Source organism: Pelobates fuscus, chromosome 3 (assembly GCF_036172605.1).
Source record: "Pelobates fuscus isolate aPelFus1 chromosome 3, aPelFus1.pri, whole genome shotgun sequence".
NCBI classification, from domain to species: Eukaryota; Metazoa; Chordata; class Amphibia; order Anura; family Pelobatidae; genus Pelobates; species Pelobates fuscus.
In genome coordinates, this window is record NC_086319.1 from 202,720,902 (window position 1) to 202,738,073 (window position 17,172).

The 17,172-nt window shown below is 41.1% G+C and overlaps 1 protein-coding gene across 1 annotated transcript; it reads right to left on the reverse strand.

Annotated features, from left to right (window-relative positions):
- Positions 1 to 4,831: 4,831 nt before the first annotated feature.
- LOC134601005 (catechol O-methyltransferase-like) lies at positions 4,832 to 16,350 on the reverse strand. The gene is made up of 4 exons (XM_063445418.1): positions 16,266 to 16,350; positions 14,597 to 14,861; positions 12,217 to 12,413; positions 4,832 to 5,537 (listed from the first exon to the last, which is right to left on the reverse strand). The coding sequence occupies exons 1-4, from the start codon at positions 16,266 to 16,268 to the stop codon at positions 5,229 to 5,231; spliced, it is 774 nt and encodes a 257-aa protein (XP_063301488.1). The 5' UTR covers positions 16,269 to 16,350; the 3' UTR covers positions 4,832 to 5,228.
- Positions 16,351 to 17,172: the final 822 nt, after the last annotated feature.

The following is a 17,172-nucleotide window of genomic DNA, read 5'->3' on the forward strand; positions in this document are numbered from 1 at the left end:
TCATATTAGATACAAATACAATGTAGGGGTTACATTTTAGTTCTATGCTCCTAGCCAGGTCTTAAAAGTTACTTTCCGATTTCAAGCCTGAAGGATCTATGGCACACTCACCAGGAGCAAATCTTCCAAAGACTACTGTCGAGTGGAAATTTTGAGCCCTGCGATATTTCATGTGAACACAAAATACAACACGTACTTTATTGCATTTCCATCCCATCATGTGAAGCACTAGTAACACATTTGTGCATTTCCATCCCATTGTTCAACTGTATGTCTCACCAATTTATGAAAATGAGTGTAATGGATATTTCAGTGAATGTAAACCATATACAGTGTTATTTATATACACTGTGATATCATACAATTGTGTATTACAGTGTAACAATATGCCAAGTCTATCCTATATTTTTTGAAGGTTTACTGATCTGGAATTGGTGCTTATTGCAACGTATTTCCTCTACCTCATGAGACCTTTACAATTTGGTGCTGCCCGATCACTAGAGTAAGGAGTTATCATTGGTGTTTAATGAAAGCTGTCTATCAGAGCCTTTTTTACATTGAAGGTACTGTACATAAGCCTGACAGTGAGGTATTGCAGTGGGCGAGGGAGATAGTTGCAGTGTATCCATCGCAATAATGGAATTGTATGCAAACAGGTACTCATGTGAGCACACCACTACTGACTGTATTTAAATATAAATATGACAATGCACACAAATACACTTCTTTCAAGAAATAGATGAAGACTTTCATATTTTCTACTCCTGCCATGCTGGTATACATTAGTTTTTTTAAAAAATTATTCATAAAGATACTATCATCTCAGTTTCCATTATTTATCAATAAATATAAAGGTTCTGCTTATTTTATATTATCTTACTAAAATAATAATTATCATGCAGTTCATATTAAGTTCTTAAGCCCATTGTACATTACATATACACATATATAACCTCAGAGTGGTTCTGCATTGGATTACATATCATTAAGTAACACGATTAAATTAATCATGAGGATGTTATGGTCTGAGTGGAAGGTAGTATAGGGGTTTGAGGCAAGAATGAATTGGGATACCAGTAATGACTGAGAGGATAAAAGGAAAAACAACAACAACAACAATTAAATACTGTATGCAACACACCCCCACAAGAATAAGGCAATAAAAAAACAAGCAAAATTAAAGTCATGGTATGAAATACAGAGCAAATTCTAAATAGGAATGTTGCAATCTAGAATGCTGGGTTCATCTCAAAGATGTAATGAGTAAAAATATATACACGGAGGATTATTGCTAATGGGTTAAAATAGTCACTTTAACTGAACCCCCTCATATGCAATGAATATATAATTTTTTATTGAGATGCATGATAAATTAAATGCATTTTGTTTTGATTTTTTAGATAGCATTATTTATCTTCTGTCCAGGGCTTAGTTCAGTTTTAGAATAAGGGTAGTTCCTAAATATAGAGGGATTTGGAAAACTCTTCCCTACTCTTGCAGTCCGATTTAAAACAGAAACAGTACTGGTCTCAAGAATGCAGTCAACCGTGTGAATGAAAGACAGTTTTGTTTTATTTATTTATGTTGTTTATGATTTTTATGAAAAATAAAAAAACATTAAATATCATCTATTGCTTACTGTGTATAATTTTGATTTGGATGGTTTATGCTTCCTTGTGCTCTTTGTATTTTCTTTTATTTGGAGAAAAACAAATAGAATTGTAAAGCACTGACTGAAAAACAAACACCGAATATTAAAGTGAAATGATATTCCGTAGACAAGTCAGGCACTTTTACATAGCATAATTAATTCTTGCAAAAACATAATATTCAGGGATTCATTTTCAATACGTGTGATAACAGCTTCTTGATTCAAAGAGATCTGACTGCCATTCTGGAGTTCGAGAAGGAATATTTTCCTAGTTTGTTGCAAAATTGCAAAGTGCTTCAAATTGGGCTCTTTGCCTTCTTTTGGATCAACAGCAAAAACAGATGTGGGAAGGGCTGAAGGGCTTGAAGGACACATGTCTTTTTTTTAGCCTATAAAATTATAAAACTGCATTAAAGAAAATTGCATAATTCAAGTATAATATGACAGTAATAACAGGTAGTATCATGTAGGAGTAGATTTGCTCTCAAACCTAATTTGTTATGGCACATAGAAGCAATGTGCCCATCTAGGCTGGCCATTAATGCAAATTGTGCGAGGGAATGGAATGCAAGTGGGAATTCTGAAACACTGTGAAATGTAGTCAACTGATGTAGCAATGAATGAGTTTATGTGCACAGAATTGGCATGTGCCACCTGAATCAAATTTTATACATGTGCTCCTGGGATATTATCCAAACTGAGAATTTTGCGGCCACTTCCCAATCTGCCTCTTCTATTTCTTCCCGCAAGACCTGTTCCCATTGCTGAATATATCTCATGGGGCCCCACTCTCGTTCTAGTGAACTGATATTATTGTAAATACCCTGAAGGCATAGATTTTCAACGTATGTGAGAATAGTCGCCACGATCTGTGGTTTTGCATGTTGTAGTGTGAAATATCTAATTTGAGAAACCGAAATAAATATTTGGTGGTTAGTTTGTGTCTCTCTTTTATAGTGTTGAATCTTACTACGCCATCTATCTCCCATTATTGGAAGTATCTCTGTACCACAGCGTCTTCAGGACTTCCAAATGTCTGTGGACGCATGTCTGGGGGAAAAGTTCCTATTGTGCAATATCGGAGTTAAGGACAAAAGTCTAGAGCTCAGCTGGAATTTATTTTATCCCAAATAGCTAAGAAGGATACTGGTGCATGCCACATCACCATGTGCGCTAATTATGCTGCATAAAAGTACATTAGGAGGTTTGATAGCTCCCACACACCCCTTGCTTTAGGTCTGTAGAGGATTGTATGCGCTAATCTATGCCTCCTGTTATTACATTAGGGAGACCATTCCAAGAGAACGTATATCTTCAAACAATGGGTCCAAAGAGACTACCGGGTTCCTCAATGTGAGAACCACATCATCTGCATGTGCAACAACCTTAAAGGGACACTATAGTCACCTGAACAACTTTAGCTTAATGAGCAGTTTTGGTGTATAGAGCATGCCCCTGCAGCCTCACTGCTCAATCCCCTGCCATTTAGGAATTAAATCCCTTTGTTTATGAACCCTAGTCACACCTCCCTGTATGTGACTTGCACAGCCTTCCATAAACACTTCCTGTAAAGAGAGCCCTATTTAGGCTTTCTTTACTGCAAGTTCTGTTTAATTAAGATTTTCTTATCCCCTGCTACGTTAATAGCTTGCTAGACCCTGCAAGAGCCTCATGTGTGTGATTAAAGTTCAATTTAGAGATTGAGATACAATTATTTAAGGTAAATGACATCTGTTTGAAAGTGAAACTAGTTTTTTTTTCATGCAGGCTCTGTCAATTATAGCCAGGGGAGGTGTGGCTAGGGCTGCATAAACAGAAACAAAGTGATTTTACGCCTAAATGACAGTGAATTGAGCAGTGAAATTGCAGGGGAATGATCTATACACTAAAACTGCTTTATTTAGCTAAAGTAATTTAATTGACTATAGTGTTCCTTTAAATGTCTCAGTCCCTATATCGATACCCTTGATCCATGGATTATCTCTGATCCTGTGAAAAAGAGGCTCCAGTAAGAGCAAACAACAGTATGGATAACAGACAACCTGTCTCGTTACATTTCTAATTTGAAATGGCCCCCCCTTAGTTCACCATGGGATTCTCTGTGTACTTAGACCAGTATAAAGAACCCGGAAAGCCTCAGTTGAAATCCCCAATGCTTCAAGATACTAAATAAATATTGTCACTCCTCCTTGTCGAATGCCTTCTCCATATACAAGGATAAGAGTAGAGAAGGCATCTCCTGTGCCAAAACAGGTCCACATTCAGTCTAGTGTTCTCATATAGTTGCCTGTCCAGGATAAATCTCACCTTGTCTGGATGTATTGATGAAGTGTTGACAAGAGCAGATTAAGTTTTAGCTTTGTAGTGACAATTAATTAATTACAGGACAGTGTCATTACAGCATTATTCATTCATAGACCAGTTAGGGTTAGGAGTTGCTGTTAATGTCCCCCCCCCCCCCCCCCCCCCCCTCATTGCCAAAGATTGATAAGAGTCACCTTGGTATCTCCTTATTTTATAGAGGTAGACTGTTTAGTTTGGGGTTAGGTTTAGGTCTACCTCAAGATGCTTTCAACTGTGATTCTCATTATTCTCAGACAAATGTAGCCTGGCTTAGAATTCTTAGTTAGTATTTGAATAACCCCTAAGGATTCTATGATTTTTATTTTTTTATTTGATACGTGTTACTAATCCCATTGAACAGCGCTTCGGAATTTGATGGCGCTATATAAATAATAAAATAATAATAATGCTGAATACAAAGAAGTGAGGACAACAATACACTAGCTATATATCTGTATATTTTAAAAGTATGTGTTGGGAGTAATACAGGCAGGGACATATTGTCAATCATCAGTAGACAAGATCATCTTTATGTAATGGTCTGGTAATGAAAACCTGTTAATGGTTGATTGAATACTCATCTTTACCTAATAGAATTCATAGTATATGATGGTGTTTAAGACTAATAAAACTATCCTTTAATATATCAATACTCCGTTCTAAGGTCTATTAAAGGAACACTATTATCTAGCGTCGTTCTGGTCTCATCACGACAGTCAATCCTGCTCTTTTGAGATCATCCTGATGGATGATCTCTGGCCAATTCAATACTTTTCACTAGAAGCACTAGGAAATACGAGGCAATCGCTGTACTCAGCCAATCGAATGAGCAATCCAACGCTTCTCTAAGAGAAGCATTCCAAGTGTTTGTTGACACCAAACATGAAAGCTTTTCATTACTGAAAGTCTTCACGAGGAAGGTCTATAGTGGCTGACTGACTGCCACTGCAGGCATCCTTAGTGACATATGTAAACACTGCGGTTTGTAAAAAATGTAAATGTTTACATTTGTCAGACTGCAGAGACAGGGGCTGGTTTTGGAGCTTTAAACATATCCTTTTTACATAATGTATGCTAGCTGTGTGCACAATATCCTAAATTCAAGTTATTGGTTTTCATTCCACAACTGATAACTTTGCCCTGATCATTACTTCTTCACCAATGGATACCCCACTAGTTCCCTAATTATATTTACTGGTGAGAGTCACTTTTGCAGACATTTGTTGATCTGTTCCTAATCATTATAGTTGAACACCCTTGTCTTTGTACATTGTATTGCTATTAGTCCTTGACAGCTGCTGATGATTTCAAAATACAGATGACTTTGAAGATGATCCATGAATTCTTTGGCTGCAGATTGTTCGATATTGTTGGCTAGTATCAAGGTACCTTGGTGCAGTACCCCAACCTCTTCCAGTGCCTGCAATGCCTGGAGATATTGGTCAGGTTGATGGTCCATCAAAACCAAATCGACTTTATTCTCATTGATATGGTTGCTCAAGGCATGTATGGCATCTATTGGGTGTTGAAATAACATAGAAAACTGGAAAACAAAAGGGATAGAACATCATGTTTTTTCTGTTTTCGGTACTGCACTTACTGCAATCTCAATCTTCATTCTTGTACAAAAATTAAATGAGTTATAATTAAAGGAACACTACAGAGTCAGGAACACAAACATGTTTTTCTGACCCTATAGTATTAACAACACCATCTAGCCCCCCATGCCCTCCTAAATATAGTAAAAGATTAACTTTATTCCAGTCTGCTGCTAGTTCTGACGCTGATCTGCCTGCTTGGCTGACATCATCAGAATTGTTGATCTGACCCAATCACAATGCTTTTCTATAGGAGTTTGTCAAGGAGTCAGATCAGGGGCAAAGCCAGCACAAGCTAAACACAACCCTGGCCAATCATCATCTCCTCATAGAGGTTAATTGAATCAATGCATCTCTATGAGGAAAGTTCAGTGTCTCCATGCAGAAGGTGGAGACACTGAATGGCAGTAATGCACACTGTGCAGCACTGCCCAGGGAAGCACTTGTAGTAGTCTACTGAAGAGTGGCCAGTGGAGGTATCCCTAGGCTGTATTGTAAAAATTGCATTTTCTCTGAAAACAATTTGTTTACGGCAAAATGCCTGCAGGGACTGATTATTATTATTAATCTGTAGTTGTTTTGGTGACTCTAGTATCCCTTTAATAAAAACAGCTTTATCATGAAGATTTGTGCTTCATTCTGTAACCTAATAACTCATTACAATTGTCATTTTAAAATTCTATAATTGTTTTAATGAACATTTAATTTTTACGATTTCTTCAATGTAAATATATTCAGTTTTAAGGGGAAACTCTAAGCACCAAGACAAGCTTAGCTAAATTAAGCAGATTTTGTTTATATATTATGGCCCTGCAGTCTCACTGCAAAAATATGCAATTTTTGATTTAAATCACTTTGTTCATGTAGCTCTAGTCACACCTCCCCTGGCTGAGACTCAAAGAGCCTCCATGAAAACAAGGTTTAATCTTAACAGAACAGTGTGTTAACTTTAGAAGTTCTTATCACTTGCTCTGTTAATTGAACTTTATTAAACACAAGTGGCCCCATCACGCTCTAGCAGGCAATTAAAGGGACACTGTAGGCACCCAGACCACTTCAGCTCATTGAAGTGGTCTGGGTGCCAACTCCCATCACCCTTAACCCTAGAGTGGTATTATTGCAGTTTTTCTTGGGTTAACTCCTCCTCTAGTGGCTGTCTAGACAGCCACTAGAGGGACTTCCAGTTTCTTAGACGACTTTTGGTCATCTAAACAACGCTGGGCATCCTCACGCTATGCATTAGGACCTCCAGCGTCATCAGAATCTCCATAGGAAAGTATTAAATAATGCTTTCCTATGGGGAAATCCTAATGCGAGCGTGGCCATTGCCACCGGCGGATGTCGTGGGGGAGGAGTGTGGGCGGAGCTGAGCCAGCGCTGAGGGACATCGGCGCTGAACCCAGGTAAGTGACTGAAGGGTTATTATCCCCAGAGAAGGAAGCTATGGTGCTATAGTTACCCAGGTAAGCTATAGTGCTATAGTTACCCAGGTAAGTGACTGAAGGGTTATTATCCCCAGAGAAGGAAGCTATAGTGCCAGGAAAACGAGTTTGTTTTCCTGGCACTATAGTTTCCCTTTAACAGAGCAGGAGAAAGGAAATGTAATATTAAACACACGAGCAATGAGGAAAGCTAAAACACATAGATTTTTTTTTATCAGGAAGTGTAGCGAGAGGCTGTCTAAGAGCAACATAAACAAAGTGATTTAACTCCTAAATGGTAGAGAATTGAGCAGTGAGACAGTACAGGTCAGGATAATGATTCATTCAGCCAGGCCCGGACTGGCCATCAGGCATACCGGGCAAATGCCCGGTGGGCCGCGATGGCCGTGGGCCGAGGCCGGCAGGGGAGGTCACAGGATCTCCCCTGCCAGCCCCTGCAGGGCCAGCGCTATCTGAGCGCTGGCCCTGCTGTGTGCCTCCATGGGCCGGTGAGGAGATCAAAGATCTCCCTCACCGGCCCAGAGGCACTGAGATGCGGCCGCCGGCTGGGGATGGAGGACCCGGGGATCTCTAGCCAGCAGCTCCGCCGGGTCCTCTCGCGGGTTTCTGAGCGTTGCTGTGGTTACCACAGCAACGCTCAGATCTCACGAGAGTGAACTCTAGCCTGCAGGCTATAGTTCACCCTCACCACTGGACCACCAGAGAAGGCAGCACCCTCCATGGCAGCACGGCACCCCCCCCAATGGAAACCCGGCTTCCCACCCCCTCCCAGGCTAAAGGTAAGAAGGGGGGGGGATACATAGTTTTCAGTTTTTTGTAAATAAAAAAAACCAAAAAACATATTTATACAAACACTGTGCTATATACACTCACACTAAGAGCACTCACACACAGCACACTCATACTAATATCACCCTCAGACACACACAGCATACTCTTACTAACATCACCCTCAGACACAGACAGCACACTCACTCACACAGCACCCTCTCACACACACACACACAACACCCTCAGACACGCACACACATCACCCTCAGACACACACACACACCACCCTCAGACACACACACACACCACCCTCAGACACACACACAGCACCTTCACTCACACAGCACTCTCAGACACACACAGCACCCTCAGACACACACATCACCTTCAGTCACACAACACAATCTCACACATATACAACACACATACGTATGTATAATATATAAAATAACCCTCAGTAAGTTAGCAGACAAAAGAAATTAGAAACATAGAATGTGACAGTAGATAAGAACACCCTCACACATACAGCACCCCTCTTACACACACACACACACACACTGCAATCCTCACACACATGCTACACCCTTCACACATAGACACAGCACACACTGCGCCCTTCACACATACAATACGTCCAAATATATATATTTATATATGTATGTGTTTGGACGGATTGTATGTGTGAAGGGCGCAGTGTGTTGGGTGTGCTGTGTGTATGTGTGAAGGGTGCAGCATGCATAATATTATTATTATTATTATTCCCATTTATATAGCGCCAACAGATTCCGTAGCGCTTTACAATAATATATACTACAGCACCACTACACACATTACGCTCCAGATACACGCTAGACCCCTTACCCTATATACACTCTGAATCCTCTATATATACACACACACACACACACAATCTCCTATATACACTCTGGGTCCTTTACACACAAGATCCCCTACACACATTGCACCACCTACACACACTACATTCCTGACATACAAACTCTGGATCCCCTATGCACACACTACATTCCTTGTAAGCAAACACATACTGCATTCTCTAAACACACACTCTCTACAACCCCTACACACACACTACAGCCCATATGCACACACTCACTACATCCCCTGTACAAACTATGCCCCCTATAAACACTTGCTACAGCCCCTAGCCACACATATTACACCACAAACATAAATTAAATTGACCTATTTACACAATACAACACCACAATCAGCTTACTGAACACACATGCAATCCCACAAGCAGGCTCCAAACACATGCACCATACACTTTTCTGGCCCTTTTGTCTTCTGGTATCCCACTTATGGAGACACCAGAGACAAGTTAAAAGCAAACACAGCGCAAGCATGTTATTAAATTTGCTTGCGCTGCGCAGAACAAATACAGGGCCTTTTTCCCATGCTAGAGCTCTTCAGCAGGGCTCTGCGCACTGAACTAACATGCTCCATTTGAGAGGGGGCGTGCTTGTCATTAGTGATGACAAAACACACCCTCTCTGGCCCCGCCTCTTTCTCAGTGGGCCGCTGTGATTGAAAAATGCCCGGGCCAAATTTTTTTCCCAGTCCGGCCCTGCATTCAGCTAAAGTTGTTTTGGTGCTTAGAGTGTTTCTTTTTGCACTATGGGTTGTATTTTTGTAGTTCCATATATCACTCTAAACTTGAGAAGAAGCAGAGAACACTGAACACAACTGCAACCCAACAGAAGTTCTGATTTAGATCATTCCCAGTTTGAAATGATTTTAGAATTTGTGTTGGATTACCCAAATTAGAGCCACATTAGGGATAAATATCTCAATGACTGATAAGGAATTATTACATGACACAAAAAGAACAGCCCTGATAATTCAATCAATGCAATGATTTATGCAATGAACCCCCTTACAGAGCAGGGAGACCTGCACAATGGACATCCATATTCTAAAAGTCCATGTGTTCCAGGGTATAGCAGGAGGGATCTCTGAAGAACTCCTTTTAACTCTTATTAATACTGGAAAGGACCCTTGTGTGATTATAACTACAATCTGGTAATGTAGCCCCATGTAGCAAGAACGCAGCTTAGTGGAAAGGGGCCTTGACAGGGGTTAGGAGGCGGGCATAGGAGGAAGCTAGTTGGGATTGGTGGCTTGTGGGTAAGGAGTGGGCTATATAAATAGGCAGACATCTTGGAAGAGTAACTTTTAACTTGCCTACCTGGCTGAGTTTGTGTTCACCTCGTGTGTCCACTCATTTGGCCTGGTAGGTTTTCTTTTTTCTCTCCCCTGCAAGATGGATGTCGTGGAGAAGATGCTGGAGGGTCTCAGGACCGTGGAGGAGCTGCACTGATCCGGGCCCAGCTGGGATCGGTGCAGGCGGCAGAACAGGACGGGGGTCGGCCTACAAGAACCAGGAGGTCCCCACGTCGACTGAACCTGGGGTCGGGCCCGTGAGCCAAGCCAGGGCGGTGAGGGGGCAGCAGGAGCAGGCAGCGAATCGGGATGCAGGCGAGGTGGCCGCATGGTCGATGCTCCGCCTCCCGGCGCGCCGCTAGAGCCTAGGAGAGGCTTCTTTCAGACTTGCCGTGGCCCAGGACACGGGCAGCGCAGCCTCCGTACGTGCTGTGGACGCGCTTGGAGTGGAGGCCTCCGTGGGCGCTGGAGAGCCCCCTGGATCACAACGTGGATGGGAGCGTGGCCCCTGGCAGAAAGGGCCGGCTGGGCGGCAATTCCAGCTCCAGGAGTATCCGGAGGCCAACCACCAGGCAGGCAAGTGCTGGGGCAGGGGGTCTCTCTGCGGGCCCCCTTGGTGAGTCTGGGGGTGTCAGACATTGCACTTCGTTCTCACACTTTGCTGAACACACTGCAGTCCCTGCTTCTTTCCTTGCGAGCTGGGGGAGGTCAGGGGGCTAGCGTGGGCCAGGTGTGGGTTTACAGGGTGGGGGCCGTGGCGAAATTGGAGTCAGGCAGCTGAGATCGGGACTGGGAGGGCAGAACTGACTGGGGGCGTTCCGGATGCGGCGCGGCAGCATGCGTATGTGTCGTTCGTGGGGCCATGGATAAAGCAGGACGTTAATAGGTTGAGGGAACTGCTTCCCGGGGTAATGTTGGTCTGGTCCGAGATGGTTCCCAGGCGGCAGTGGCGGCATGTGCGCAACCTGTTGGCTATCGATCGCTGCCATGGGAAGATGAATAGCTTGATGGCTAGTTTTGTTAGGAAAGTGGGGGGAGTGGTAGTGAGACAGCGGGAGTTAGAGGTTGGGTTGCCCGGTTACTATCACTCGGATGGAGTTCAACTCTCCGCAGTGGGGTGGGACCTCCTGAACCTGGGTTGGCAGGAAGGGCTGCAGAAGGCGCTGTTTCTTCGGGGTGGCGGAGCTCAGACGGCTTAAGGGTTCAAGGTCTGAGCTTGTGGCAGGATAGGAAGTGGAAGGAGAGAAAATAGGCTCCCCATTAGGAAGGTTATGGAAATGGTTAAATGTGGTTATTGGTAAGTTGGTAGGTTTCGAGTCCTGTCAGTGGCTCAGAACCTAGTGGGGTAAGGTTATCCGGGTATACCCCTACCATGGTTAATTTATAATAAATTGTTGGCACTTTAACCCCTTAAGGACACATGACATGTGTGACATGTCATGATTCCCTTTTATTCTAGAAGTTTGGTCCTTAAGGGGTTAAGTTTGTGTTCATGTTGGAATAATGTTATATATATATATATATATAAATAAAGTTCCTTATTGCTCCTTGCACACACACTTATAAGCCTTTATCTAATTCAAAATGCTGGGTGCAGTCTAGCCATTGCCAAAAGATATAATACAGTTAATGAAGGCTTGCACTCACAGTCCTTTCTTCATAAAAGTTTCCTTTATTTCATCCCACAGTGTTGTAAGATCATATTTTAATGGGATGAAATAAAGGAAACTTTTATGAAGAAAAGACTGTGAGTGCAAGCCTTCATTAACTGTATTTTATATATATATATATATATATATATATATAGTGGGATCGTTGCCTTTTATATCTAACAGAAGTATACGGATGTGAAGGTGGGGTATAGGGCAATGACCTAATTTTTCTATGTTTAGCTATTATTACTATTTAATAAAAGCTGTGGACAATTTGACACATATACCCTAGTATCCATGTTTTATTGGGAAAGGTATGTGGGGGGTTTGTCCAAGGTTCCGAATGCCCATATGGCGACTATACACCGACTATACACCAGTCATGAGAACCTAGAATTAAAAGGGATGAGGCTAATTACCCCAAGGCTTAAAACACACTACATTTTTTTTATTAAAAAAACACATGCTATATGCACATTTTGTGGTCAAAACTTCCATTATTGATCGGTTTTTTTTTTATCATAGGAAGGCTTAGACATTGGAATGCAAGCATTATCTGTCACCATCACCATTACCTGCTGGTTTTTGAAGCCAGATACTAATATCATTTCTTCAGCCGACTCTACCATGTTCTCATCTTGTTCCACGGCATACAGTTTGCCATTGGAGGGAAGCAGAGTCAAGAGTTGGATGGCAGAATATCCGCACTGTGTGCCCAATGCGACAGCAGTAAGAGGGTTATATTTTTTTACAACATCAGCAAGGAAAATATCTGTGGACAGAAAATTGCGTATAATCAAACACAGAAAAAACATAGAATCTCTCCCCCTAGGTCTCTCTTTATATCCACGTTATCCCTTTAAATTGGCCTGTAATGGTCTACGTTTGTTTCATTTTTGATTGGCAGATGAAAATCTTTTAGTTCTAATGGTTTTCCTCTGTTTTATCCAGTAAATATTGAACAAACTCAGATCTTAAAGGGACTCTCCAGACTGCAGGTGCCCTCCCACCTCCCATCCCCGGTTGCTGAAGGGGTGAAAACCCCTTCAGTCACTTACCAGAGGCAACGACATGTCCCACGTCACTGCTTCTTCCTCTGCCACCACTTCTCCCATTCGTTACGTCAGCCGACGGGGGAGACTGATCCCACCCGCCGGCTGGGGAGACCTAATGCGCATTTGCGGCAATGCCGCGCATGCACATTAGACCTCTACAAAGGAAAGCATTGAAAATGCTTTCAATGCTTTCCTATGGGGATTTTAGCGACGCTGGCGGTCCTCATACAGCGTGAGGACTTCCAGCGAAGCTATAGCACAGAAAATCTGTGCTATGGACAAGGAAGTGCCCTCTAGTGGCTGTCTAGTAGACAGCCACTAGGGAAGGACTTAACCCTGCAAGGTAATTATTGCAGTTTATGAAAACTGCAATATTTACAGTTGCAGGGTTAAGGGTAGTGGGAGTTGGCAACCAGACCACTCCAATGGGCAGAAGTGGTCTGGGTGCCTGGAGTGTCCCTTTAAGAGATATTTATAGGGTAACTCTTACCAAAAAAAACAGTGTTGTAAGAAAACTCTATTTTTGGTCACAGTAAACTTTACTATCCTTCCAAATAAAAAACCAATAAAAAAAAGAAATTGTCCCACTTTCCTTTCCAGCAACTTGGCCTTTCCAGCTCCAAGACCAAGTTGCCCCTCAACTTGATCCTCCTCCCCTCATATCACTCTCCCTTGCTTGAGGGGGGGGAGGGGTTGTCAAAGAGAACAGGATTAGGGAAGGACATGGGCGGCACAGAGTGTGTGTGGAGGTTGTCGTCTTTGGCTGTCTGTTTCCAGTATGCTGTGCGTGCTGACAAGAGATGCCAAATTTACACAGAATTCTCATTAGCCATTCCAGAACTCTTGTTCCAATGACACTGCATGAGGTGGAGTTACACCTCTAGTAGCACAGGGGTAAAAGTTTAGTGTTTCATAGAAAAATGCTACACATAGAGATTCCAGGCACCATGACCACTTCAAATTACATAAGTGGTCATTGTGCCTGGAGTAACCCTTTAAAGCAGTGCTCCTCAACCCTCTCCTCAAGGCACACCTAACAGTATAGGATTTAGGGATTACCGTGATAAGCGTGAGTGCAAGGATATATTCATATATATATATATATATATATATACATATATATATATATATATATATATATATATATATAAAAAATTTGTGGTCAGAACTTAACCCCTTCAGGACGGAGTCAATAGTACACGTTCTGATAAAACAAAATGTAAACAAAACCTGGAATTTTATTAAAGGACACGGAGGCTCTTATTAGGCTTATCTCTTTCTTTTATTCCTCAGCAGCAAAGAAAGCTAAGGTATTCATAATATAGAAGAAATTAACAAACACCCTCATAGGGTTAACCATTACATCACTATCTCCTAGCCAATGGGAACAGTCCACATATCATATAGTCCCATGTGACCCCCATCTCTTCCTCTTTCTTTGCTGCTGCCTCAGCTAAGTACCACCATTTTAATTTCAATACTGTCTGTATTTATATCTGTATATTTTATGTAGTACTGTACTGCTTACTGGATGTGACGTTTTGATTTATAACTGTATAACTGAGGGAACACTCTGTAAGCGGAAAGCTAATTTTTGTTCTGTGCCTTGCCTGCAATTATTCTGGCTATCACTGCAGTGTGTGATTAGACACTGTTTCTTGTGACAGGCAAGTAACTGCTTCCACTGTTATTTCTCACTACTGTACTGTGTAGCCTGTTTAGTTACTTCTTGATAGTACCATGCAGACCCCTAAAGAATACCCAAGCACTATCCCCACTCTGGCTGAGAGTGCCTCCAGGTGTGTCTAATGTGTTTTTTTTTAACATTCCAATATTGGAAGGGACCTCATAGATAGAACAAAATTAATAGAGACAAGGACACATTTTTCCCCCAACAGACCTTGTTCTGCAGTAAATATTAAACCCTTTATCCGACGATCTTGCTTTGCATATTCCTTATAGGTCAGCAACACACTGTCTGGTTTTCCATGCACGGATTCAAATAAAACATATCGACGGAGGGCCTGTTGAGTCTTCACATCAACAACCAGTGTATCCATTTTCCAAAAGCGGTACTTGTAGAGGATCCAGACCATTCCCGTACAAAATGGCACTATTAGTCCAGTGAGCAGTACAAGGCTGCTAGAAGCCATGAGTGCAGGAATCTGAAACATGGAGAGAATTTACCTATAAACATTTACATATTTATAAATGTATAAATCTATACATTTGTATATAAGGAAGTAATAAGTATTGTAGTGTTGTAAAATTAGAAAGTGGATATAGAAGAAAAATTACAGACACCAACTTCCTGGATTTTGCTGAAAAAAATTGAGGCGTAACCTTAAAGAGTTACTCCAGCCACCATATCTGTCTTGGTGCAAGCAGTCTATACGTACAGGATTTCAGCTTGAAATGCTACCCATACAGAGTAATTATACATTTTGTTCTGAAGTCTAGTTCCACATCCGGCACAGCCTGGAACTCTTTTCCGGACTGACTAATGCAAAAAACGCATCTGACGTCAGCATACACTGCATGCTGGCAATGGGAGTAATCAACGCAGTGAGCATACTTGCAATGTGAAGCCTGTAGGACAGTGTGCGAAAGGCTCGATGGCACAGTCCAATATATTGCTTATAGAACGGCATCCTTCAGTTTTGGACCTAGTAAATAGTAGGGATTGACAGATTTTTCAAGAGCCTATACAGATTATTTATGATGTTACCTCCCTGCCGTCGGTTGGCCTCCGCATGCAGAGACTCATGGGGGGTTCTTGGCGGTGACTGGGAGAGCTGAGTAAATTATCAGCAATATTGGCAGATTTCTAGATTAATACCAATTATCAGAAATATGCAGACTATCGTCTCTAATAATTGGCAAAACCAAGAATCAGTTAAATAGTGCCTTGTAAATATTGCCCAATAGAGTATTTATGTTAAATAGTGCACAATCAAGCATTTTAAATAGAAAAACTAGGTTAAAACAACGTGTGACTCGGTAACCCTTTAATTTATAATAGAGCCAATTTTTATTAAAATCTGCACTTTTTGTAAACTGAAAAAAGATATTTCACACATAAAGCATTTCAGCAAGATTAAGTTCTTAAGGTGTTTGCATTGTATGCTTCTTGGCTTTTTTTTGTAGGTTTTTCTTTTTTGGGAGGGGGGGAGTGGAATAGCAAAATTAACACAGGTTGACAACCAAATTTAAGATGGTACCATCTGGTTGCTGGCTATTATAACACATAGGGGTTTTTACAAGTCAATGTGCTCCAATAATGCCAATCATGCGTCTCCCAGAATATAGTGCAGGTACCTGTGTTCTAGATATTGTGGGAGTGCCCTGATCCATACACAGCCATAGTTCTGTAAGCAGGACCACAAATAAGAGTTTAATGCAAATTATATAATTTCTAGAAAATGAGGTTACAGGTCCAGTTAAAATTATTTATTTATTTTTTAAATTACACACACACACACACATACAAATATTTACCATTCTCCACATTTCAAAGTAAAATGTACATTAAATCGAACTCATTGCCAGTGTGTAATTTCACAACGTACCATTTACTGCTGCTGTCAAGATTCAGGCTATCAATATGCAAATAAAAACTCTGTTAAAGCCGATTTGTTTGATTAGATGCAGCCACACTTGTTATTTTAAAGGTATAAGTGACCTTGCACACAGCTCCTGCAGGAAGTGTCAGATTTCCAGGAAGTGCTAACACTATCACATCTCACAAAACATTCCAGAATCCTGCCCATCAACATATATACGATTGAGACTGCATTTACACATTCTGCCAAAGACAAGGTTACATTAAGCACTCCATATTTACTTAGAAGTTGATAAACCTCTCTTAAAGAGATAGTAACACGAGTTGGAGGTAGTAAACTCTCCAAAGGCCTTTAACTTAGTCTCATAGTCATTAGTATAACAGTGCTGATTTTATCATTAATAATAATACATATAACAACTAAATGAAATTTCAGTGCTGCAATCAATAACTGTTGCCTTATTGTTTTATTATTCACTGTTGTTTTCAAGTAGCATTGTTTATATGAGTCCTGAATGCTAAGTGCTGTCACCTTCCAAGAATTTTGGACTCAAGCTCCTACTGTGCTCAACCACAACAAAATGCCATTAGGTGATATCATTTTTTTTTTGTATTAACAACTTTCAAACTTTCTGATAGCAAAACTTATGTAAAAATTTTTTTACAGACATCATATTTATAAACATGGCTATATATATATATATATATATATATATATATATAGCTCATATTTTGTAGCAGCTGCGTTTGCATATGTGATCTGCATGCTATTTCATAAGTATTTTTTTTCTCATTGAACATTTTTATTTCCTGAATCCGAGAATTCGAGTATTTAAATGTTAAACAAGAGGGGAGAGGTATGGGGAAGGGGATCAATACAATCAAGGCAGTCAATTTTAACATTCTTGGCAGCG

Coding starts and splice junctions, on each gene's coding strand:
- LOC134601005 (XM_063445418.1), bottom strand. Junction 12,414..14,596: donor AATATTTACTGCAGAACAAG/GTCTGTTGGGGG, acceptor TTCTGTCCACAG/ATATTTTCCTTGCTGATGTT. Junction 5,538..12,216: donor CTGGCTTCAAAAACCAGCAG/GTAATGGTGATG, acceptor TTTGTTTTCCAG/TTTTCTATGTTATTTCAACA.